Source organism: Oncorhynchus gorbuscha, linkage group LG11, assembly GCF_021184085.1.
Source record: "Oncorhynchus gorbuscha isolate QuinsamMale2020 ecotype Even-year linkage group LG11, OgorEven_v1.0, whole genome shotgun sequence".
Taxonomy (NCBI): Eukaryota; Metazoa; Chordata; class Actinopteri; order Salmoniformes; family Salmonidae; genus Oncorhynchus; species Oncorhynchus gorbuscha.
The window spans coordinates 7,939,198-7,965,773 of NC_060183.1; the positions used below are offsets into that span (position 1 = coordinate 7,939,198).

A 26,576-nucleotide genomic window follows, 5' to 3' on the forward strand; every position below is an offset into this window, starting at 1 on the left:
ATGGTTTGTAGTGTAGTGATGGTTTGTAGTGTAGTGATGGTTTGTAGTGTAGTGATGGTTTGTAGTGTAGTTTAATGTTGGTAGTGATGGTTTGTAGTGTAGTGATGGTTTGTAGTGTAGTGATGGTTTGTAGTGTAGTTTAATGTTGGTAGTGATGGTTTGTAGTGTAGTGATGGTTTGTAGTGTAGTGATGGTTTGTTGTGTAGTTTAATGTTTGTAGTGATGGTTTGTAGGGATGGTTTGTTGTGTAGTTTAATGTTTGTAGTGATGGATGTGATGGTTTGTTGTGTAGTTTAATGTTTGTAGTGATGGATGTGATCTAGGTCTCTCATACATGTTTACAACAAGTCCTTGACACATTCATCCGGTTCTCTCTCACCCCTCGTTCTTCCTGTATCCTTCTCAGATAGGCCTGACATGTCACGGTTTGCCTCCTGGAAAAGACCATTTTACACTCCCAGTAACCCATTCTGGGTTTGATCCCTCTGTTGACCTCTGTATGTGTTTATGTGTCAATGAAAGTTGTGCGCCTCTGTAGAATACTGTATTCTGATGGCAGCCTGGGTTCCATACCTATTGTAATGGGGGGTTTCATTGACCACTCCAGAGAGAGGAGGATAGAGATGGGATAGAAAGAGAGAAGGATAGATGGAGGACGGAGGTGTGTCCATTCACAAAAAAGTAATGACATCATTTTGTAATGTTCCATTTAATTTCTCCTAACAGCTCATTGATTAAAGAACCCAGTAATTTAATTAGAGAAAAAGCAGACTCTCCCTGAGTCAGGACAGCTTGGACCACCTTCTCCTCTGACACTGCAAAGACCATTAGGTTTTATAGGCGAGAACAGTCAGAGATTTGTGCCCAAACATATATTCAGAGGAAGACATGCTCACTTTAGTTAATACCCTGTAACCTGGGGTCTTATTACTGGAGGTAAGGACATTGGACTCGTAAGGACGTTGGACTGGGGGTAAAGGACAATGGACTGGGGGTTGGGACGTTGGACTGGGGGTAAAGGACAATGGACTGGGGGTAGAGGACAATGGATTAGGGGTAGAGGACAATGGACTGGGGGTAGAGGACAATGGACTGGGGGTAGGACAATGGACTGGGGGTAATGGACTGGGGGTAGAGGACAATGGACTGGGGGTAGAGGACAATGGACTGGGGGTAGAGGACAATGGACTGGGGTAGAGGACAATGGACTGGGGGTAGAGGACAATGGACTGGGGGTAAGGACAATGGACTGGGGGTAAAGGACATTGGACTGGGGGTAAAGGACATTGGACTGGGGGTAAAGGACATTGGACTGGGGGTAAAGGACATTGGACTGGGGGTAGAGAACAATGGATTGGGGGTAGAGGACAATGGATTGGGGGTAGAGGACAATGGACTGGGGGTAGAGGACAATGGACTGGTGGTAGAGGACAATGGACTGGGGTAGAGGACAATGGACTGGGGGTAGAGGACAATGGACTGGGGGTAGAGGACAATGGACTGGGGGTAGAGGACAATGGACTGGGGGTAGAGGACAATGGACTGGGGGTAGAGGACAATGGACTGGGGTAGAGGACAATGGACTGGGGTAGACAATGGACTGGAGGTAAAGACAATGGACTGGGGGTAAGGACAATGGACTGGGGGTAAGGACAATGGACTGGGGGTAAGGACAATGGACTGGGGGTAAGGACAATGGACTGGGGGTAAGGACAATGGACTGGGGGTAAAGGACGATGGACTGGGGGTAAAGGACAATGGACTGGGGGTAAAGGACAATGGACTGGGGGTAAAGGACAATGGACTGGGGGTAAAGGACAATGGACTGGGGGTAAAGGACAATGGACTGGGGGTAAAGGACAATGGACTGGGGGTAAAGGACAATGGACTGGGGGTAGAGGACCATGGACTGGGGGTAGAGGACCATGGACTGGGGGTAGGGACGTTGGACTGGGGGTAAGGACAATGGACTGGGGGTAGGGACGTTGGACTGGGGGTAGGGACGTTGGACTGGGGGTAAGGACGTTGGACTTGGGGTAAAGGACAATGGACTGGGGGTAAGGGACAATGGACTGGGGGTAAATGGACAATGGACTGGGGGTAAGGACAATGGACTGGGGGTAAGGACAATGGACTGGGGGTAAGGACAATGGACTGGGGGTAAGGACAATGGACTGGGGGTAGGGACAATGGACTTGGGGTAAGGACAATGGACTGGGGGTAAGGACAATGGACTGGGGGTAGAGGTACTCCCTACCTTTCTCCCTCAAGTGTGCACTTGCTCGCTCCCCATGTTTCTTATACCTGTCCATTCATGCCAGGGAGTCAAGTGCACACTTCTAGGGTAGTAGGGTAGAGGATAGGGACCCTTTAAAAGGCCTACTGTAATATGTAGGATCAAGCTGCTCTGGTTTGTCTGTCTGTTTGCCCAATGGGAAGAGAAAGACATGGTTCAGAGACAGAAACATCACGTACTGCCGTTACTGATTACGTCATTGTTCTGTCTTTCCGGACTTTTCTTAAAAATGGAAGGATAAGAATGAAAGCACTTCATGGAACAGAAATGACTGAGAGGGGAATGATAGAGAGAGAGTATAATCATTGATAATTCCACATTATGAAGGCAGATAGACAGTAAACTGGTCAGCCAGAACTCAATCAACTAATGTTCTCTGTCGTCAGAGATAGACAGAGTATTCTGGCTCTATTTCAACAGCACATGAACTGTATTTCTTGTGGAGAGAGAGAAAGAATGGAGGAGGAGCGAGGACAAGGAGTAGTCCTGAGGACAGAGAGAGAGAGAATGAAGGAGGAGCAAGGACAAGATGTCCTGAGGACAGAGAGAGAGAGAATGGAGGAGGAGCGAGGACAAGGAGTAGTCCTGAGGACAGAGAGAGAGAGAATGGAGGAGGAGCAAGGACAAGATGTCCTGAGGACAGAGAGAGAGAATGGAGGAGGAGCGAGGACAAGGAGTAGTCCTGAGGACAGAGAGAGAGAGAATGGAGGAGGAGCGAGGACAAGGAGTAGTCCTGAGGACAGAGAGAGAGAGAATGGAGGAGGAGCAAGGACAAGATGTCCTGAGGACAGAGAGAGAGAGAATGGAGGAGGAGCGAGGACAAGGAGTAGTCCTGAGGACAGAGAGAGAGAGAATGGAGGAGGAGCGAGGACAAGAAGATGTCCTGAGGACAGAGAGAGAGAGAGAATGGAGGAGGAGCGAGGACAAGAAGATGTCCTGAGGACAGAGAGTGAGAGAGAATGGAGGAGGAGCAAGGACAAGGAGTAGTCCTGAGGACAGAGAGAGAGAGAATGAAGGAGGAGCAAGGACAAGTCCTGAGGACAGAGAGAGAGAGAGAGAGAGAGAGAATGGAGGAGGAGCAAGGACAAGATCCTGAGGACAGAGAGAGAGAGAGAATGGAGGAGGAGCAAGGACAAGGACCTGAGGACAGATGTCCTGAGGACAGAGAGAGAGAGAGAGGAGGGAGGAGAGCAAGGACAAGGAGTAGTCCTGAGGACAGAGACAGAGATGAAGGAGGAGCAAGGACAAGTCCTGAGGACAGAGAGAGAGAGAAGGAGGGAGGAGCAAGGACAAGGAGTAGTCCTGAGGACAGAGAGAGAGAGAATGAAGGAGGAGCAAGGACAAGTCCTGAGGACAGAGAGAGAGAGAGAGAGAATGGAGGAGGAGCAAGGACAAGATGTCCTGAGGACAGAGAGAGAGAGAGAGAATGGAGGAGGAGCAAGGACAAGGAGTAGTCCTGAGGACAGAGAGAGAGAATGGAGGAGGAGCAAGGACAAGGAGTAGTCCTGAGGACAGAGAGAGAGAATGAAGGAGGAGCGAGGACAAGATGTCCTGAGGACAGAGAGAGAGAATGGAGGAGGGTTGAGAGGTGAGGTGGAGGGAGGATGATGAAGAGAGTGAGTGTGTGTGTGTGTGTGTGTGTGTGTGTGTGTGTGTGTGTGTGTGTGTGTGTGTGTGTGTGTGTGTGTGTGTGTGTGTGTGTGTGTGTGTGTGTGTGTGTGTGTGTGTGTGTGTGTGTGTGTGTGTGTGTGTAATCTAGGGCTGGGCTGGTTCTGTGGATAAGATCGGCCTGTGGAACAATGGGAGGATGGTGCTGTCACTGAACCCATCAGGTCAAGGTGAGTGTGTGTGTGTGGTGCTGTCACTGAACCCATCAGGTCAAGGTGAGACTAATGTACTCTGACACACACCAAACTCCAACCCCCTGGCCAAGCCCTCATTTCTGTACGCAGATACACAGATAAGCTGTCTATTAAAGACCCTGTTAACCTTTTTCAAGAAACCTCATACACTCAGAGACACGTTGACGGACACTCAGAGACAGACATACTCGGACACAGACTGAGCTCGGATTCCTATTGTCTACCGGCACTGTCTCGTTTAACAGTCTGACTCCAGGTGCTGAGATGAGCCGAGGAGTTGGGAACCGGGGGAAAGTTGAAGTGTTCGTGGTAATGATATCGTTCCTGTTAACCGTGCTCCTACAGCACACACCCACTGCGGAAGCCATCGGTGAGTACCAGCACGTATACCCGTCTCTAGGTTTCCTTTACGCGCCCATAACACCGACAGCGGGGGGGAATCAATGTGTCACTGTTACAGCATACTATGGTGCCATTGTAAAAAATACTTATGTTTTCCTCCCGATCTTTCAGTAGAATAATGGCAGGACAACAGTGGACATATAGTTGCGTACGGGAATCTAGTCTGTCCTCCGTTGGTCTTCCTCTGTAACATAGATGTTGTGTGTAGCGAATAGTAAGACTGAGGAAGTGTAGACTGTGTTTTCAATTGATTTAGAAATGTGTGCATGACTCACACGAGAAAACTTTTTCATAGTACAACGTGTTGTTTAAAACAACAGACCGAATTGTCTTGACAGTCGTTTGATTTGTTTCTGCTGGCGATGGGTCTTCGGTCTAAAACACTTTCTCCCTGTCTCTCTCCGTGAGCATGTTTGGATGAGTGTGGGTAATCAAGGCTAAGTCACAAATGGCACCCTATTCCCTACATAGTGCACTACTTTAGACCAGGGCCCTATGGCACCCTATTCCCTACATAGTGCACTACTTTAGACCAGATCCCTATGGCACCCTGTTCCCTATATAGTGCACTACTTTAGACCAGAGCCCTATGGCACCCTGTTCCCTATATAGTGCACTACTTTAGACCAGAGCCCTATGGCACCCTGTTCCCTATATAGTGCACTACTTTGGACCAGAGCCCTATGGCACCCTGTTCCCTACACTACTTTAGACCAGGGCCCTATGGCACCCTGTTCCCTATATACTACTTTAGACCAGGGCCCTATGGCACCCTGTTCCCTACATAGTGCACTACTTTAGTGCACTACTTTAGACCAGAGCCCTATGGCACCCTGTTCCCTATATAGTGCACTACTTTAGACCAGAGCCCTATGGCACCCTGTTCCCTATATAGTGCACTACTTTGGACCAGAGCCCTATGGCACCCTGTTCCCTATATAGTGCACTACTTTGGACCAGAGCCCTATGGCACCCTGTTCCCTATATAGTGCACTACTTTTATGGCACCCTGTTCCCTATATAGTGCACTACTTTAGACCAGGGCCCTATGGCACCCTGTTCCCTATGGCACCACTACTTTAGACCAGAGCCCTGTTCCCTATATAGTGCACTACTTTAGACCAGAGCCCTATGGCACCCTGTTCCCTATATAGTGCACTACTTTGGACCAGAGCCCTATGGCACCCTGTTCCCTATATAGTGCACTACTTTAGACCAGGGCCCTATGGCACCCTGTTCCCTATATAGTGCACTACTTTAGACCAGGGCCCTATGGCACCCTGTTCCCTATAGTGCACTACTTTAGACCAGAGCCCTATGGCACCCTGTTCCCTATATAGTGCACTACTTTGGACCAGAGCCCTATGGCACCCTGTTCCCTATATAGTGCACTACTTTAGACCAGAGCCCTATGGCACCCTGTTCCCTATATAGTGCACTACTTTAGACCAGGGCCCTATGGCACCCTGTTCCCTATATAGTGCACTACTTTAGACCAGGGCCCTATGGCACCCTGTTCCCTATATAGTGCACTACTTTAGACCAGGGCCCTATGGCACCTGTTCCCTATATAGTGCACTACTTTAGACCAGAGCCCTATGGCACCCTGTTCCCTATATAGTGGACCAGGGCCCTATGGCACCCTGTTCCCTAGTGCACTACTTTAGTATGGCACCCTGTTCCCTACTTTAGACTACAGAGCCCTATGGCACCCTGTTCCCTATATAGTGCACTACTTTAGACCAGGAACCCTATTCCCCATAGTGCACTACTTTAGACCAGAGCCCCATGGCACCCTTTCCCTATATAGTGCACTACTTTAGACCAGAGCCCTATGGAACCCTATTCCCTACACAGTGCACTACTTTAGACCAGAGCCCGATGGAACCCTATTCCCTACATAGTGCACTACTTTAGACCAGAGCCCTATGGCACCCTGTTCCCTATATAGTGCACTACTTTAGACCAGAGCCCCATGGCACCCTGTTCCCTATATAGTGCACTACTTTAGACCAGAGCCCTATGGAACCCTATTCCCTACACAGTGCACTACTTTAGACCAGAGCCCGATGGAACCCTATTCCCTACATAGTGCACTACTTTAGACCAGAGCCCTATGGCACCCTGTTCCCACTACTTTAGTGCCAGAGCCCTATGGCACCCTGTTTTAGACCTTTAGAGGGCCCTATGGCACCCTGTTCCCTATATAGTGCACTACTTTAGTGTGCACTACTTTAGACCAGAGCCCTATGGCACCCTGTTCCCTATATAGTGCACTACTTTAGACCAGAGCCCTATGGAACCCTATTCCCTACATATTGTGCACTACTTTAGACCAGAGCCCGATGGAACCCTATTCCCTACATAGTGCACTACTTTAGACCAGAGCCCTATGGAACCCTATTCCCTACATAGTGCACTACTTTAGACCAGAGCCCTATGGAACCCTATTCCCTATTTTAGACCAGAGCCCTATGGAACCCTATTCCCTACATAGTGCACTACTTTAGACCAGAGCCCTATGGCACCCTGTTCCCTACATAGTGCACTACTTTAGACCAGAGCCCTATGGAACCCTATTCCCTACATAGTGCACTACTTTAGACCAGAGCCCTATGGCACCCTGTTCCCTATATAGTGCACTACTTTATATTCCCTACATAGTGCACTACTTTAGACCAGAGCCCTATGGAACCCTATTCCCTACATAGTGCACTACTTTAGACCAGAGCCCTATGGAACCCTATTCCCTACATAGTGCACTACTTTAGACCAGAGCCCTATGGAACCCTATTCCCTACATAGTGCACTACTTTAGACCAGAGTTCTATGGCACCCTATTCCCTACATAGTGCACTACTTTAGACCAGGGCCCTATGGCACCCTATTCCCTACATAGTGCACTACATAGTGCACTACTTTAGACCAGAGCTCTATGGCACTATTCCCTTTACTACTTTAGACCAGAGCTCTATGGCACCCTGTTCCCTATATAGTGGACCAGAGCTCTATGGCACCCTATTCCCTACATAGTGCACTACTTTAGACCAGAGCCCTATGGCACCCTATTCCCTTTATAGTGCACTACTTTAGAACAGGACCCCTAGTCCACAGACCATTAGGCTGTGAGAGATTGATACTGTTCAGCTTTAGTTTCTGCATGACTTCTCTGTAGCCAGGACCCACAGTCCTCTAATGGCCATAGTCATTAACTCTGTTCTGTAGCCAGGACCCACGGTCCTCTAATGGCCATAGTCATTAACTCTTCTCTGTTCTGTAGCCAGGACCCACAGTCCTCTAATGGCCATAGTCATTAACTCTTCTCTGTTCTGTAGCCAGGATCCACGGTCCTCTAATGGCCATAGTCATTAACTCTTCTCTGTTCTGTAGCTCCCACAGTCCTCTGATGGCCATAGTCATTAACTCTTCTCTGTTCTGTAGCCAGGACCCACAGTCCTCTAATGGCCATAGTCATTAACTCTGTTCTGTTCTGTAGCCAGGACCCACGGTCCTCTAATGGCCATAGTCATTAACTCTGTTCTGTAGCCAGGACCCACAGTCCTCTAATGGCCATAGTCATTAACTCTTCTCTGTAGCCAGGACCCACGGTCCTCTAATGGCCATAGTCATTAACTCTACTCTGTTCTGTAGCCAAGACCCACGGTCCTCTAATGGCCATAGTCATTAACTCTTCTCTGTTCTGTAGCCAGGACCCACGGTCCTCTAATGGCCATAGTCATTAACTCTTCTCTGTTCTGTAGCCAGGACCCACAGTCCTCTAATGGCCATAGTCATTAACTCTTCTCTGTAGCCAGGACCCACAGTCCTCTAATGGCCATAGTCATTAACTCTTCTCTGTTCTGTAGCCAGGACCCACAGTCCTCTAATGGCCATAGTCATTATCTCTTCTCTGTTCTGTAGCCAGGACCCACAGTCCTCTAATGGCCATAGTCATTATCTCTGTTCTGATCTGTAGCCAGGACCCACAGTCCTCTGATGGCCATAGTCATTAACTCTGTTCTGTAGCCAGGACCCACAGTCCTCTGATGGCCATAGTCATCATCTCTGTTCTGTAGCCAGGACCCACGGTCCTCTGATGGCCATAGTCATTAACTCTGTTCTGTAGCCAGGACCCACAGTCATCTAATGGCCATAGTCATTAACTCTGTTCTGTAGCCAGGACCCACGGTCCTCTAATGGCCATAGTCATTAACTCTTCTCTGTTCTGTAGCCAGGACCCACGGTCCTCTAATGGCCATAGTCATTAACTCTACTCTGTTCTGTAGCCAAGACCCACGGTCCTCTAATGGCCATAGTCATTAACTCTTCTCTGTTCTGTAGCCAGGACCCACAGTCCTCTAATGGCCATAGTCATTAACTCTTCTCTGTAGCCAGGACCCACGGTCCTCTACTGGCCATAGTCATTAACTCTGTTCTGTAGCCAGGACCCACAGTCCTCTAATGGCCATAGTCATTATCTCTGTTCTGTTCTGTAGCCAGGACCCACAGTCCTCTGATGGCCATAGTCATTAACTCTGTTCTGTAGCCAGGACCCACAGTCCTCTGATGGCCATAGTCATCATCTCTGTTCTGTAGCCAGGACCCACGGTCCTCTGATGGCCATAGTCATTAACTCTGTTCTGTAGCCAGGACCCACAGTCATCTAATGGCCATAGTCATTAACTATGTTCTGTAGCCAGGACCCACGGTCCTCTAATGGCCATAGTCATTAACTCTGTTCTGTAGCCAGGACCCACGGTCCTCTAATGGCCATAGTCATTAACTCTGTTCTGTAGCCAGGACCCACGGTCATCTAATGGCCATAGTCATTAACTCTTCTCTGTTCTGTAGCCAGGACCCACAGTCCTCTAATGGCCATAGTCATTAACTCTGTTCTGTAGCCAGGACCCACGGTCATCTAATGGCCATAGTCATTAACTCTTCTCTGTTCTGTAGCCAGGATCCACGGTCCTCTAATGGCCATAGTCATTAACTCTTCTCTGTTCTGTAGCCAGGACCCACAGTCCTCTAATGGCCATAGTCATTAACTCTGTTCTGTAGCCAGGACCCACGGTCCTCTAATGGCCATAGTCATTAACTCTTCTCTGTTCTGTAGCCAGGACCCACAGTCCTCTAATGGCCATAGTCATTAACTCTTCTCTGTTCTGTAGCCAGGATCCACGGTCCTCTAATGGCCATAGTCATTAACTCTTCTCTGTTCTGTAGCCAGGACCCACAGTCCTCTGATGGCCATAGTCATTAACTCTTCTCTGTTCTGTAGCCAGGACCCACAGTCCTCTAATGGCCATAGTCATTAACTCTGTTCTGTTCTGTAGCCAGGACCCACGGTCCTCTAATGGCCATAGTCATTAACTCTGTTCTGTAGCCAGGACCCACAGTCCTCTAATGGCCATAGTCATTAACTCTTCTCTGTAGCCAGGACCCACGGTCCTCTAATGGCCATAGTCATTAACTCTACTCTGTTCTGTAGCCAAGACCCACGGTCCTCTAATGGCCATAGTCATTAACTCTTCTCTGTTCTGTAGCCAGGACCCACGGTCCTCTAATGGCCATAGTCATTAACTCTTCTCTGTTCTGTAGCCAGGACCCACAGTCCTCTAATGGCCATAGTCATTAACTCTTCTCTGTAGCCAGGACCCACAGTCCTCTAATGGCCATAGTCATTAACTCTTCTCTGTTCTGTAGCCAGGACCCACAGTCCTCTAATGGCCATAGTCATTATCTCTTCTCTGTTCTGTAGCCAGGACCCACAGTCCTCTAATGGCCATAGTCATTATCTCTGTTCTGATCTGTAGCCAGGACCCACAGTCCTCTGATGGCCATAGTCATTAACTCTGTTCTGTAGCCAGGACCCACAGTCCTCTGATGGCCATAGTCATCATCTCTGTTCTGTAGCCAGGACCCACGGTCCTCTGATGGCCATAGTCATTAACTCTGTTCTGTAGCCAGGACCCACAGTCATCTAATGGCCATAGTCATTAACTCTGTTCTGTAGCCAGGACCCACGGTCCTCTAATGGCCATAGTCATTAACTCTTCTCTGTTCTGTAGCCAGGACCCACGGTCCTCTAATGGCCATAGTCATTAACTCTACTCTGTTCTGTAGCCAAGACCCACGGTCCTCTAATGGCCATAGTCATTAACTCTTCTCTGTTCTGTAGCCAGGACCCACAGTCCTCTAATGGCCATAGTCATTAACTCTTCTCTGTAGCCAGGACCCACGGTCCTCTACTGGCCATAGTCATTAACTCTGTTCTGTAGCCAGGACCCACAGTCCTCTAATGGCCATAGTCATTATCTCTGTTCTGTTCTGTAGCCAGGACCCACAGTCCTCTGATGGCCATAGTCATTAACTCTGTTCTGTAGCCAGGACCCACAGTCCTCTGATGGCCATAGTCATCATCTCTGTTCTGGCCAGGACCCACGGTCCTCTGATGGCCATAGTCATTAACTCTGTTCTGTAGCCAGGACCCACAGTCATCTAATGGCCATAGTCATTAACTATGTTCTGTAGCCAGGACCCACGGTCCTCTAATGGCCATAGTCATTAACTCTGTTCTGTAGCCAGGACCCACGGTCCTCTAATGGCCATAGTCATTAACTCTGTTCTGTAGCCAGGACCCACGGTCATCTAATGGCCATAGTCATTAACTCTTCTCTGTTCTGTAGCCAGGACCCACAGTCCTCTAATGGCCATAGTCATTAACTCTGTTCTGTAGCCAGGACCCACGGTCATCTAATGGCCATAGTCATTAACTCTTCTCTGTTCTGTAGCCAGGATCCACGGTCCTCTAATGGCCATAGTCATTAACTCTTCTCTGTTCTGTAGCCAGGACCCACAGTCCTCTAATGGCCATAGTCATTAACTCTGTTCTGTAGTCAGGACCCACGGTCATCTAATGGCCATAGTCATTAACTCTTCTCTGTTCTGTAGCCAGGACCCACGGTCCTCTAATGGCCATAGTCATTAACTCTTCTCTGTTCTGTAGCCAGGACCCACAGTCCTCTAATGGCCATAGTCATTAACTCTTCTCTGTTCTGTAGCCAGGACCCACAGTCCTCTGATGGCCATAGTCATTAACTCTTCTCTGTTCTGTAGCCAGGACCCACAGTCCTCTAATGGCCATAGTCATTAACTCTGTTCTGTTCTGTAGCCAGGACCCACGGTCCTCTAATGGCCATAGTCATTAACTCTGTTCTGTAGCCAGGACCCACAGTCCTCTAATGGCCATAGTCATTAACTCTTCTCTGTAGCCAGGACCCACGGTCCTCTAATGGCCATAGTCATTAACTCTACTCTGTTCTGTAGCCAAGACCCACGGTCCTCTAATGGCCATAGTCATTAACTCTTCTCTGTTCTGTAGCCAGGACCCACGGTCCTCTAATGGCCATAGTCATTAACTCTTCTCTGTTCTGTAGCCAGGACCCACAGTCCTCTAATGGCCATAGTCATTAACTCTTCTCTGACCAGGACCCACAGTCCTCTAATGGCCATAGTCATTAACTCTTCTCTGTTCTGTAGCCAGGACCCACAGTCCTCTAATGGCCATAGTCATTATCTCTTCTCTGTTCTGTAGCCAGGACCCACAGTCCTCTGATGGCCATAGTCATTAACTCTGTTCTGTAGCCAGGACCCACAGTCCTCTGATGGCCATAGTCATCATCTCTGTTCTGTAGCCAGGACCCACGGTCCTCTGATGGCCATAGTCATTAACTCTGTTCTGTAGCCAGGACCCACAGTCATCTAATGGCCATAGTCATTAACTCTGTTCTGTAGCCAGGACCCACGGTCCTCTAATGGCCATAGTCATTAACTCTTCTCTGTTCTGTAGCCAGGACCCACGGTCCTCTAATGGCCATAGTCATTAACTCTACTCTGTTCTGTAGCCAAGACCCACGGTCCTCTAATGGCCATAGTCATTAACTCTTCTCTGTTCTGTAGCCAGGACCCACAGTCCTCTAATGGCCATAGTCATTAACTCTTCTCTGTAGCCAGGACCCACGGTCCTCTACTGGCCATAGTCATTAACTCTGTTCTGTAGCCAGGACCCACAGTCCTCTAATGGCCATAGTCATTATCTCTGTTCTGTTCTGTAGCCAGGACCCACAGTCCTCTGATGGCCATAGTCATTAACTCTGTTCTGTAGCCAGGACCCACAGTCCTCTGATGGCCATAGTCATCATCTCTGTTCTGTAGCCAGGACCCACGGTCCTCTGATGGCCATAGTCATTAACTCTGTTCTGTAGCCAGGACCCACAGTCATCTAATGGCCATAGTCATTAACTCTGTTCTGTAGCCAGGACCCACGGTCCTCTAATGGCCATAGTCATTAACTCTGTTCTGTAGCCAGGACCCACGGTCCTCTAATGGCCATAGTCATTAACTCTGTTCTGTAGCCAGGACCCACGGTCATCTAATGGCCATAGTCATTAACTCTTCTCTGTTCTGTAGCCAGGACCCACAGTCCTCTAATGGCCATAGTCATTAACTCTGCTCTGTTCTGTAGCCAGGACCCACGGTCATCTAATGGCCATAGTCATTAACTCTTCTCTGTTCTGTAGCCAGGACCCACAGTCCTCTAATGGCCATAGTCATTAACTCTGTTCTGTTAGGACCCACGGTCATCTAATGGCCATAGTCATTAACTCTTCTCTGTTCTGTAGCCAGGATCCACGGTCCTCTAATGGCCATAGTCATTAACTCTTCTCTGTTCTGTAGCCAGGACCCACAGTCCTCTAATGGCCATAGTCATTAACTCTGTTCTGTAGTCAGGACCCACGGTCATCTAATGGCCATAGTCATTAACTCTTCTCTGTTCTGTAGCCAGGACCCACGGTCCTCTAATGGCCATAGTCATTAACTCTGTTCTGTAGCCAGGACCCACGGTCATCTAATGGCCATAGTCATTAACTCTTCTCTGTTCTGTAGCCAGGACCCACAGTCCTCTAATGGCCATAGTCATTAACTCTGCTCTGTTCTGTAGCCAGGACCCACGGTCATCTAATGGCCATAGTCATTAACTCTTCTCTGTTCTGTAGCCAGGACCCACAGTCCTCTAATGGCCATAGTCATTAACTCTGTTCTGTAGCCAGGACCCACGGTCATCTAATGGCCATAGTCATTAACTCTTCTCTGTTCTGTAGCCAGGACCCACGGTCATCTAATGGCCATAGTCATTAACTCTTCTCTGTTCTGTAGCCAGGACCCACAGTCCTCTAATGGCCATAGTCATTAACTCTGTTCTGTAGCCAGGACCCACGGTCCTCTAATGGCCATAGTCATTAACTCTTCTCTGTTCTGTAGCCAGGACCCACGGTCCTCTAATGGCCATAGTCATTAACTCTGTTCTGTAGCCAGGACCCACAGTCCTCTAATGGCCATAGTCATTAACTCTTCTCTGTTCTGTAGCCAGGACCCACAGTCCTCTAATGGCCATAGTCATTAACTCTTCTCTGTTCTGTAGCCAGGACCCACAGTCCTCTAATGGCCATAGTCATTAACTCTGTTCTGTAGCCAGGACCCACAGTCCTCTAATGGCCATAGTCATTAACTCTGTTCTGTAGCCAGGACCCACAGTCCTCTAATGGCCATAGTCATTAACTCTGTTCTGTAGCCAGGACCCACAGTCCTCTAATGGCCATAGTCATTAACTCTGTTCTGTAGCCAGGACCCACAGTCCTCTAATAGTCTTTCACTCTAAAGCTGCTATTAGCATACGCTCTTTGAAAAAAGGTTTCCAAAAAGGTTCTTTGCGGAGGGGAGGAGGTGTGATGGTTATAGGAGGAGGTGTGATGGTTATAGGAGGAGGTGTGATGGTTATAGGAGGAGGTGTGATGGTTATAGGAGGAGGTGTGATGGTTATAGGAGGAGGTGTGATGGCTATAGGAGGAGGTGATGGTTATAGGAGGATGGTTATAGGAGGAGGTGTGATGGTTATAGGAGGAGGTGTGATGGTTATAGGAGGAGGTGTGATGGTTATAGGAGGAGGTGTGATGGTTATAGGAGGAGGTGTGATGGTTATAGGAGGAGGTGTGATGGCTATAGAGGAGGTGTGATGGTTATAGGAGGAGGTGTGATGGCTTATAGGAGGAGGTGTGATGGCTATAGGAGGAGGTGATGGCTAGGAGGTGTGATGGTTATAGGAGGAGGTGTGATGGTTATAGGAGGAGGTGTGATGGCTATAGGAGGAGGTGTGATGGCTATAGGAGGAGGTGTGATGGTTATAGGAGGAGGTGTGATGGTTATAGGAGGAGGTGTGATGGTTATAGGAGGAGGTGTGATGGCTATAGGAGGAGGTGTGATGGCTATAGGAGGAGGTGTGATGGTTATAGGAGGAGGTGTGATGGTTATAGGAGGAGGTGTGATGGTTATAGGAGGAGGTGTGATGGTTATAGGAGGAGGTGTGATGGTTATAGGAGGAGGTGTGATGGTTATAGGAGGTGTGATGGTTATAGGAGGAGGTGTGATGGTTATAGGAGGAGGTGTGATGGTTATAGGAGGAGGTGTGATGGTTATGGAGGAGGTTATGGTTATAGGAGGAGGTGTGATGGTTATAGGAGGAGGTGTGATGGTTATAGGAGGAGGTGATGGTTATAGGAGGAGGTGTGATGGTTATAGGAGGAGGTGTGATGGTTATAGGAGGAGGTGTGATGGTTATAGGAGGAGGTGTGATGGTTATAGGAGGAGGTGTGATGGTTATAGGAGGAGGTGTGATGGTTATAGGAGGAGGTGTGATGGTTATAGGAGGAGGTGTGATGGTTATAGGAGGAAGTGTGATGGTTATAGGAGTAAGTGTGATGGTTATAGGAGGAGGTGTGATGGTTATAGGAGGAGGTGTGATGGTTATAGGAGGTGTGATGGTTATAGGAGGTGTGATGGTTATAGGAGGTGTGATGGTTATAGTGTGATGGTTATAGGAGGAGGTGTGATGGTTATAGGAGGAGGTGTGATGGTTATAGGAGGAGGTGTGATGGTTATAGGAGGAGGTGTGATGGTTATAGGAGGAGGTGTGATGGTTATAGGAGGAGGTGTGATGGTTATAGGAGGAGTGTGATGGTTATAGGAGGAGGTGTGATGGTTATAGGAGGAGGTGTGATGGTTATAGGAGGAGGTGTGATGGTTATAGGAGGAGGTGTGATGGTTATAGGAGGAGGTGTGATGGTTATAGGAGGAGGTGTGATGGTTATAGGAGGAGGTGTGATGGTTATAGGAGGAGGTGTGATGGTTATAGGAGGAGGTGTGATGGTTATAGGAGGAAGTGTGATGGTTATAGGAGGAAGTGTGATGGTTATAGGAAGAAGTTATGGTTATAGGAGGAAGTGTGATGGTTATAGGAGTAAGTGTGATGGTTATAGGAGGAGGTGTGATGGTTATAGGAGGAGGTGTGATGGTTATAGGAGGAGGTGTGATGGTTATAGGAGGAGGTGTGATGGTTATAGGAGGTGTGATGGTTATAGGAGGTGTGATGGTTATAGGAGGTGTGATGGTTATAGGAGGAGGTGTGATGGTTATAGGAGGAGGTGTGATGGTTATAGGAGGAGGTGTGATGGTTATAGGAGGAGGTGTGATGGTTATAGGAGGAGGTGTGATGGTTATAGGAGGAGGTGTGATGGTTATAGGAGGAGGTGTGATGGTTATAGGAGGAGGTGTGATGGTTATAGGAGGAGGTGTGATGGTTATAGGAGGAGGGTGATGGTTATAGGAGGAGGTGTGATGGTTATAGGAGGAGGTGTGATGGTTATAGGAGGAGGTGTGATGGTTATAGGAGGAGGTGTGATGGTTATAGGAGGAGGTGTGATGGTTATAGGAGGAGGTGGGATGGTTATAGGAGGAGGTGGGATGGTTATAGCAGGAGGTGGGATGGTTATAGCAGGAGGTGGGATGGTTATAGCAGGAGGTGGGATGGTTATAGCAGGAGGTGGGATGGTTATAGCAGGAGGTGGGATGGTTATAGCAGGAGGTGGGATGGTTATAGCAGGAGGTGGGATGGTTATAGGAGGAGGTGGGATGGTTATAGGAGGAGGTGGGATGGATTATAGGAGGAGGTGGGATGGATTATAGGAGGAGGTGTGATGGATTATAGGAGGAGGTGTGGTGGATTATAGGAGGAGGTGTGACGGATTATAGGAGGAGGTGTGACGGATTATAGGAGGAGGTGTGACGGATTATAGGAGGAGGTGTGACGGTTATAGGAGGAGGTGTGACGGTTATAGGAGGAGGTGTGACGGTTATAGGAGGAGGTGTGACGGTTATAGGAGGAGGTGTGACGGCTATAGGAGGAGGTGTGACAGAAGCACCAGATCATCATTGAACAGTGGACATTTGACTTCGGACATTTGACTTCGGATATATTGGTATACAAAGTGTAGTGGTGTGTAAAGGCTTTGTAAATAAAAGTGTACCAGTGACTGAGCCTACGAGTTACTAGAGAAGGCTAGCTAATCCTGGTATACAAAGTGCAGTGGTGCGTAAAGGCTTTGTAAATAAAAGTATACCAGTGACTGAGCCTACGAGTGACTAGAGAAGGCTAGCTAATCCTGGTATACAAAGTGCAGTGGTGCGTAAAGGCTTTGTAAATAATAGTATACCAGTGCCTGAGCCTACGAGTGACTAGAGAAGGCTAGCTAATCCTGGTATACAAAGTGCAGTGGTGCGTAAGGGTTTTGCAGTTTAAAATAAATCTCAAAGTGCCATGATAAAGAGTGTCAATTGATCTCAAACACTGAGCGGAGGCATTCATATATAAAATACCCACATAGTCTAGTAAAGGCATAACTGTAGCTGATACTAGCCTCCTTCTGGCTTCAAAAGAAAAACAGGCCTTATTCCTAAAATAAAATCCCAATTTCAGCTTCAATTTTTTGTAAATTGTTGAATATGTAATTTAAAAGAGAGACCGTCATCAATTAAAATTCCAAGATATTTATATGAGGTTACAACCTCAATCTCCTTGCCCTAACAGGTAATAATAGGTGAAAGGTTCAGAGGTCTATTTCTTGCTTTAGAAAACACCATTCGTTTAGTTTTGTCAGTATTGAGGATAAGCTTCAATTGACACAAGGTATGTTGAACAGGTATGTTGAACAGTATAAAAAGTAGTTTGAAAGTTCTGGAAAGCTTTTGTAAGAGACGATGCACAACAGTAAATAACAGTATCATCAGTTGCGCATTTTGGACATTTTTGTCTAAATCATTTATATAAATAGTGAATAAGAGAGGACCAAGTACAGAGCCTTGGGGCACACCATTAAAGACAGACAATTTAACATACATGAGCAAATCAAATTTAGTGCACTGAGTTCTATCAGACAGATATTTAGCAAACCATGCAACTGCATGCTCTGAAAGACCTACACTCGACAATCTCTGCCTTAGTATAGCATGATCAACTGTATCAAAAGCCTTAGAGAGATCAATAAAAAGTGAGACACAGTGCTGTTTTTTTGTCAATGGCTTCAGTGAAATCATTTAAAACCTTCATGGCTGCTGCAATTGTGCTATGCTTCTTCCTGAAGTCTGATTGGTACATTGATAAAAGAGTTAGTAAATAAAAACTATTTTGGCTGTTGACTCACAAGGGTTTCAAATATTTTCACCAGGGTGACAGCTTTGAGATTGGCCTATGCATATTTAAAAGAGTTGGATCTCCCCCTTTTAAAAGTGGTAGGACAAATGCTGATTTCCAGATCTTTGGAATGTCATTACATTCCAGGGTTATATTGAACAGAGATGTAAGTGGTTCAGCTATGAAATCAGCTGCCAGATTTAAAAATCAGGGATCCAAAAGATCATATATATGTTGAAGAGGTTGGGGCTTAAGCTGCATCCCTGTCTCACCCCACGGCCATGTGGGAGAAATTTGTGGGTGTTTTTGCCAATTTTAACCGCACACTTGTTGTTTGTGTACATGGATTTTATAATGTTGTGTGTTTTTCCCCCAACACTACTTTCCATCAATTTGTATAGCAGACCCTCATGTCAAATTGAGTCGAAGGCTTTTTAAAAAATCAACAAAGCATGAGAAGACTGACTTTGTTTTGGTTTGTTTGTTTGTGAATTAGGGTGTGCAGGGTGAATACGTGGTCTGTCGTACGGTAATTTGGTAAAAAGCCAATTTGACATTTGCTCAGCACATTGTTTTTATTGAGGAAATATACGAGTCTGCTGTTAATGATAATGCAGAGGTTCTTCCCACGGTTTCTGTTGACGCATATCCCACGGTAGTTATTGGGGTCAAATTTGTCTCCACTTTTGTCGATTGGGGTGATCCGTCCTTTTGTTCCAAATATTGGGGAATATGCCAGAGCTGATGATGATGTTAAAGAGTTTTAGTATAGCCAATTGGAATTTGTTGTCTTTATATTTTATAATTTCATTGAGGAAACCATCAACACCACAGGCCTTTTGGGGTTGGAGAGTTTTTATTTTGTCCTGTAGTTCATTCAATGTAATTGGAGAATCCAGTGGGTTCTGGTAGTATTTAATAGTTGATTCTAAGATTTGTATTTGATCATGTATATGTTTTTGCTCTTTGTTCTTCATTACAGGGCCAAAAAGATTGGAGAAGTGGTTGACCCATACATCTCCATTTTGGATAGATAGTTCTTTGTGTTGTTGTTTGTTTAGTGTTTTCCAATTTTTCCCTGAAGTGGTTGGAGTCTATGGATTCTTCAATTACATTGAGCTGATTTCTGACGTGCTGTTCCTTCTTTTTTCTATAGTATTGTTTTTTTAGTGATTCACCATGTTCCTTTTCTTTTTTGTTTTAGTGATTCATAGTGTAAACTTTTTCTGTATTGTTTTAGTGATTCACCATAGTGAAGGTGTAGACTCAGGTTTTCTAGCTCGCTATGTTTTTGGTTAGACAGGTTTCTCAATTTCTTTTTAGGTTTTTGCATTCTTCATCAAATAATTTGTCGTTGTTGTTCATTTTCTTCAGTTTTCTGTTTGACATTTTTACATTTGATAGGGAAGCTGAGAGGTCAAATATACTGTTAAGATTTTCTACTGCCAAGTTTACACCTTCACTATTACAGTGGAACATTTTGTACAGGAAGTTGTCTAAAAGGGATTGAATTTGTTGTTGCCTAATAGTTTTTTGGTTGTTTTCCACACTACTTTCCTTCCATCTATAAAATTTCTTTAAATTATTCAGTTCCTTTGGCTTTGATGCCTCATGATTGAGTATTGCTCTGTTCAAGTAGACTGTGATTTTGCTGTGGTCTGATAGGGGTGTCAGTGGGCTGAATGTGAACGCTCTGAGAGACTCTGGGTTGAGGTCAGTGATAAAGTAGTCTTACAGTACTACTGCCAAGAGATGAGCTATAGGTGTACCTACCAGAGGAGTCCCCTCGAAGCCTACCATTGACTATGTACATACCCAGCGTGCGACAGAGCTGCAGGAGTTGTGACCCGTTTTTGTTGGTTATGTTGTCATAGTTGTGCCTAGGGGGGCATATGTGGGAGGGGATGCTGTCACCTCCAGGCAGATGTTTGTCCCCCTGTGTGCTCAGGGTGTCAGGTTCTTGTCCGGTTCTGGCATTTAGGTCGCCACAGACTAATACATGTCCCTGGGCCTGCAAATGTTTGATTTCCCCCTCCAGGATGGAGAAGCTGTCTTCATTAAAGTATGGGGATTCTAGTGGGGGGATATAGGTAGCACACAGGAGGACAGTTTTGTCTGTTATTTAATTTCCTTATGAATTTCTAGCCAAATATAAAATGTTCCTGTTTTGATTAATGTAATAGAGTGAGTTAGTTCTGCTCTATACCAAAGTAGCAAACCCCCTGAGTCCCTTCCCCTTTTCACACCTGGTAGTTTGGTGGATGGGACCAGCTCTCTGTAACCTAGAGGGCAACCAGTGGGTCCGTCTCCTCTATACCACCCACCTGGTAGTTTGGTGGATGGGACCAGCTCTCTGTAACCTAGAGGGCAACCAGTGGGTCTGACGTCATCTGCCGTCAGGCCTTGGATATTCCAGGATGAGATAGTGAAGGCTTTGTGTTCCATAAAGTGTCCAATGTTGTTGGTCGAGTGGTTTGGCCTCAGGCCAGTAAGTGTGAGCAGAGCCTGCTGAGCATCTGGTACATGCCATTGGCTTGGGCGAGTGTGAGAGTGGGGGTTGGGACTGTTTGCCCGCTCACTACCTGGGCGTATGTGTGGCTTCCATGATGAGGGGGATGGGGTGGGCAGGAGGGGCATAGGTCTAATCTGAGGGGGGCCTAAATGGGGTGTGGGCATGGTTGACTTGGGGGGGTGTTGATGTGGCTGGTGGTGTTGATGTGGCTGGTGGTGTTGTGGTCTGGATGTAGGTCCTCTGTGTAGGTCCGGGGGTCCCGCAGGTCTGGGAGAGTGTCTCGATGGTCTGGACGCGGTGTCTATTGATCTGTTGCTCCTGTGTGAAGGGTTGGGGATACGTTTGAGAGCGATGTCCTTTTGAGTCCGGGCAAAGGTGGACACTGCTGCCTTGTAGAGGTGGACCTGGTCATAGAGGCTGTTCAAGTCCAGGGTGGAGTGGTGGGCCAGGAAAACATTTGGTTTTGAGGCACAGTCACGGGAAATACTTGCGTTTACCCGCTGTATAGTAGCAAGGTGGAGATAACCCCTTGTGTGTTGGGGAAAGTAGAAGAAGCTTTTTCAATCACTCCCTTCAGTGCTGTGGCCACCATTTTCCTGCTGTGCTCTCAGGTCATTTGTGCCTGTGTGTTTTATTACGTGTTTGGGTGAGCCTAGTTGGTCCTCAGACAGAAGGTCTAGTGTATGCTGGGTGTATTATTATGTGGCTGGGTGAACCTAGTTGGTCCTCAGACAGAAGGTCTAGGGCGCTGGGTGTATTATCATGTGGCTGGGTGACCCTACTTGGTCCTCGGACAGAAGGTCTAGTGTATGCTGGGTGTATTATCATGTGTCTGGATGAGCCCTCACCCTCTCCTCCATCCCACTCACCCTCTCCTCCATCCCCCTCACCCTCTCCTCCATCCCCCTCACCCTCTCCTCCATCCCCCTCACCCTCTCCTCCGTCCCCCTCACCCTCTCCTCCATCCCCCTCACCCTCTCCTCCGTCCCCCTCACCCTCTCCTCCATCCCCCTCACCCTCTCCTCCGTCCCCCTCACCCTCCTCCTCCCCCTCCCCTCTCCTCCATCCCCCTCTCCTCCGTCCCCCTCACCCTCTCCTCCGTCCCCCTCACCCTCTCCTCCATCCCCCTCACCCTCTCCTCCATCCCCCTCACCCTCTCCTCCATCCCCCTCAACCTCTCCTCCATCCCCCTCACCCTCTCCTCCATCCCCCTCACCCTCTCCTCCATCCCCCTCACCCTCTCCTCCATCCCCCTCACCCTCTCCTCCAGCAGTCTGATCCTCTCCTCTAGTGCTCTGTTCTTCTCCTGATCCTGCTCTTTCTCCTGTTGATGTTGTCTCACCACTGTCCAGAGTGCAGATATGTCTCTGTCCACCTCCAGCTCTCCTGGTCTGGTTAAGAGAGTGTTGTTGTGCTGGAATGTTGTCTGGGTCTGTGCTGACTGGAGTGTAATCACCTGCTGTTCCACCTCTACATGCCTTACCTCCAGCTGGGTAAATGTATTCTTCATTTCAATGAGGGGGTAGTACTCTGTGCTGCGAGGTTGACTTTCTGCTTGCGGTGGCTCGTCTGTGAGGTATATAATGAAGAGGTTTGGTCTGACCCGCTCGGGGTGGGGGACATATTTCTCAAGGGAGAGCTTCCCCTGCTGGTTTAATTCTTTGATCAGGTGAAAGTCCAGCTGAGACTGTTTGGGGTTGTTGCCCTGTACCATTACTGTTCCAGACTTATAGAGATTTATATTAGCTGACTCAGAGTCCTCGTTGTCTGGAGTCAAATTGAATTGAGGGTAGTTAATTCAGCAAGTTAACTCAAAACAGTTTGGAGTGGGGGGATGAGTGTGTGTAGAGTGGGGGGGTGAGTGTGTGTAGAGTGGGGGGCTGTGTGTGTGTGGATTGGGGGGCTGTGTGTGTGTGTGTGTGTGTGTGTGTGTGTGTGTGTGTGTGTGTGTGTGTGTGTGTGTGTGTGTGTGTGTGTGTGTGTGTGTGTGTGTGTGTGTGTGTGTGTGTGTGTGTGTGTGTGTGTGTGTGTGTGTGTGTGTGTGTGTGTGTGTGTGTGTGTTCATGTTGGTATCCTTGACTTTGTCCTCTACTTCCAGCCAGCTGTGGCCTCCAGTTCTTCCTGTTTGTCTGTTTTGACATCAATCGTTCCTGTGTGAAGGAGTTGACTGCTCTTCTATCTCCTAGCCCTTAGCTCCTAGCCCTTAGCTCCTAGCCCTTAGCTCCTTAGCTCCTAGCCCTTAGTTCCTAGCCCTTAGCTCCTAGCCCTTAGTTCCTAGCTCTTAGTTCCTAGCCCTTAGCTCCTAGCCCTTAGTTCCTAGCTCTTAGTTCCTAGCTCTTAGTTCCTAGCCCTTAGCTCCTAGCCCTTAGTTCCTAGCCCTTAGCTCCTAGCCCTTAGCTCCTAGCCCTTAGCTCCTAAGCCTTAGTTCCTAGCTCTTAGTTCCTAGCTCTTAGCTCCTAGCTCTTAGTTCCTAGCCCTTAGCTCCTAGCCCTTAGCTCCTAGCCCTTAGTTCCTAGCCCTTAGCTCCTAGCCCTTAGCTCCTAGCCCTTAGCTCCTATCTCCTCATTGCTTTCATCCCTATCCCTCACTGGGTTTGAACCAGGGACTTGAACCTATGAGGTCCGGAGTCTGCTGGTTTTCTGGTTTTCCTATATCCTATTCTCTAGCTCCTTGTTCCTATCCCCTAGTTCCTAGCTCCTATCCCCTAGCTCCCCTATCTCCTTTATATCTTACCTCCTATCCCCTAGGTCCTATTCCCAAGTTCATAGTTTCTAGCTCCTATCCCCTAGCTCCTTTGTATCCTATATCCTATCCCCTAGCTCCTAATCCCTAGCTCAGAGTTCCTAGCTCCTATCCCTGAGCTCCTATCCCTTAGCTCCTATCTCCTTTATATCCTATATCCTATCCCCTAGTTCCTAGCTCCTAACTCCTGTACATCCTCGCTCCTACAGTGGGTCTTCCGTTAAAAGTTGTGACGTACTGCAGCTCAGCTTGTAGGGTGCTGCAGAATTCTATTGGCACGTTATTTAACTGCCAACCATTGTTGCCATAGCTCAACACTTTTAATTAAAGGAAGAACCACTGTAGCCCCTAACTCTCCTAACTCCTAGCTCTTATACATCCTATCTCCTAATTCCTAACTCTTATCAATCCTATCTCCTATCTCCTAACTCCTATCTTTATACATCCTATCTCCTAACTCTTATAAATCCTATCTCCTTGCTCCTATACATCCTAACTCCTAGCTCTTCTACATCCTATCTCCTAACTCCTAGCTCTTATACATCCTAGCTCTTATACATCCTATCTCCTAACTCCTAGCTCTTATACATCCTATCTCCTAACTCCTAGCTCTTATACATCCTATCTCCTAGCTCTTATACAACCTATCTCCTATCTCCTATACATCCTAACTCCTAACTCTTATACATCCTATCTCCTAACTCCTAGCTTTATACATCCTATCTCCAAACTCCTATACATCCTAACTCCTAGCTCTTCTACATCCTATCTCCTAACTCCTAGCTCTTATACATCCTATCTCCTAGCTCTTATACATCCTAACTCCTAGCTCTTATTCATCCTATCTCCTAACTCCTAGCTCTTATACATCCTATCTCCAAACTCCTATACATCCTAACTCCTAGCTCTTCTACATCCTATCTCCTATACATCCTATCTCCTAACTCCGAGCTCTTATACATCCTATCTCCTAGCTCTTATACATCCTATCTCCTATCTCCTATACATCCTATCTCCTATCTCCTATACATCCTATCTCCTAGCTCTTATACATCCTATCTCCTATACATCCTAACTCCTAGCTCTTATACATCCTATCTCCTAACTCCTAGCTCTTATACATCCTATCTCCTAGCTCTTATACAACCTATCTCCTATCTCCTATACATCCTAACTCCTAACTCTTATACATCCTATCTCCTAACTCCTAGCTTTATACATCCTATCTCCAAACTCCTATACATCCTAACTCCTAGCTCTTCTACATCCTATCTCCTAACTCCTAGCTCTTATACATCCTATCTCCTAGCTCTTATACATCCTAACTCCTAGCTCTTATACATCCTATCTCCTAACTCCTAGCTCTTATACATCCTATCTCCTAGCTCCTATACATCCTAACTCCTAGCTCTTATACATCCTATCTCCTAACTCCTAGCTCTTATACATCCTATCTCCAAACTCCTATACATCCTAACTCCTAGCTCTTCTACATCCTATCTCCTATACATCCTATCTCCTAACTCCGAGCTCTTATACATTCTATCTCCTAGCTCCTATACATCCTAACTCCTAGCTCTTATACATCCTATCTCCTAACTCCTAGCTCTTATACATCCTATCTCCAAACTCCTATACATCCTAACTCCTAGCTCTTCTACATCCTATCTCCTATACATCCTATCTCCTAACTCCGAGCTCTTATACATCCTATCTCCTAGCTCCTATACATCCTAACTCCTAGCTCTTATACATCCTATCTCCTAACGCCTAGCTCTTATACATCCTATCTCCTAGCTCTTATACATCCTATCTCCTAGCTCTTATACATCCTATCTCCTAGCTCCTATACATCCTAACTCCTAGCTCTTATACATCCTATCTCCTAACTCCTAGCTCTTATACATCCTATCTCCAAACTCCTATACATCCTAACTCCTAGCTCTTCTACATCCTATCTCCTATACATCCTATCTCCTAACTCCAAGCTCTTATACATCCTATCTCCTAGCTCCTATACATCCTATCTCCTAGCTCTTATACATCCTATTTCCTAACTCCTAGCTCTTATCCCAGCTGGCTCCTGGTCGTGTTGTTTCTCTCTGTCTCTCTATGCTGTCAATAGAGATGGTTTACAGCCGAAGGGAATTACTCTACAGTCGTTTGTTCCCCTGTGGACAACCATTGATTAACTTGTTCTCTCTCTGTCTCTGTCTCTGTCTCTCTCTCTCTCTACACACACACACACACACACACACACAAACACACACACACCTGTGAATATATTTATATACATCCTATACATCCTATTTCCTAACTCCTATTTCCTAACTCCTAGCTCTTGTCTGTCTAACTCCTAGCTCTTGACTACTCTTGACCAGAACCCTTTAGCCTGTCCCCAAAGAGATAATGTGGGACTCACGAAGTGAAAAGGTCCAACATTGACAGACCGTGTTGTTACCAGCCAGACCCTTCTCCCTCTCTCTCCCCCCTCCCCACCTCTCTCCCCCCTCCCCCACCTCTCCTCCCCCCTCCCCAGCTCTGGACATGTGCTCAACCTTCATCTCTCTGAATGAACCCTGGTGTACTACAGAGTACCATCTGAAACACTAAACCGCTCTCCTCTCCTCTCTTCTCTCCCCCTCTCCTCTCTCCTCTTCTCTTCTCTTCTCTCCCCCTCTCCTCTCTCCTCTCCTCTCTTCTCTCCCACTCTCCTCTCTCCTCTTCTCTTCTCTTCTCTCCCCCTCTCCTCTCTCCTCTCCTCTCTTCTCTCCCCCTCTCCTCTCCTCTTCTCTCCCCCTCTTCCCTCCTCTCTCCTCTTCACTTCTCTCCTCTCCTCTCCCCCACCTCTCTTCTCTCCTCTCCCCCCATCTCTCTTCTCTCCTCTCCGCCCATCTCTCTTCTCTCCTCTCCCCCCACCTCTCTCCTCTCCTCTCCCTCCACCTCTCTCCTCTCCTCTCCCCTCTCCTCTCCTCTCCCCCCACCTCTCTCTCTCCTCTCCCCCCACCTCTCTCCTCTCCCCCCCCCTCTCTCCTCTCCTCTCCCCACCTCTCTCCTCTCCCCCACCTCTCTCCTCTCCTCCCCCCCTCTCTCCTCTCCTCTCCCCACCTCTCTCCTCTCCCCACCTCTCTCCTCTCCCCCCACCTCTCTCCTCTCCCCCCACCTCTCTTCTCTCCT

General features: G+C 47.5%; 1 protein-coding gene across 1 annotated transcript in view; it reads left to right on the plus strand.

Annotated features, from left to right (window-relative positions):
* Positions 1-4,255: 4,255 nt before the first annotated feature.
* oit3 (oncoprotein induced transcript 3) overlaps positions 4,256-26,576 on the plus strand; it is a 49,397-nt gene continuing 27,076 nt past the window's right edge. The window contains exon 1 of the mRNA XM_046367830.1: positions 4,256-4,528. Coding sequence (XP_046223786.1) covers positions 4,423-4,528 — 106 coding nt within the window. The 5' untranslated portion in view covers positions 4,256-4,422. The remainder of the gene's footprint in view (positions 4,529-26,576) is intronic.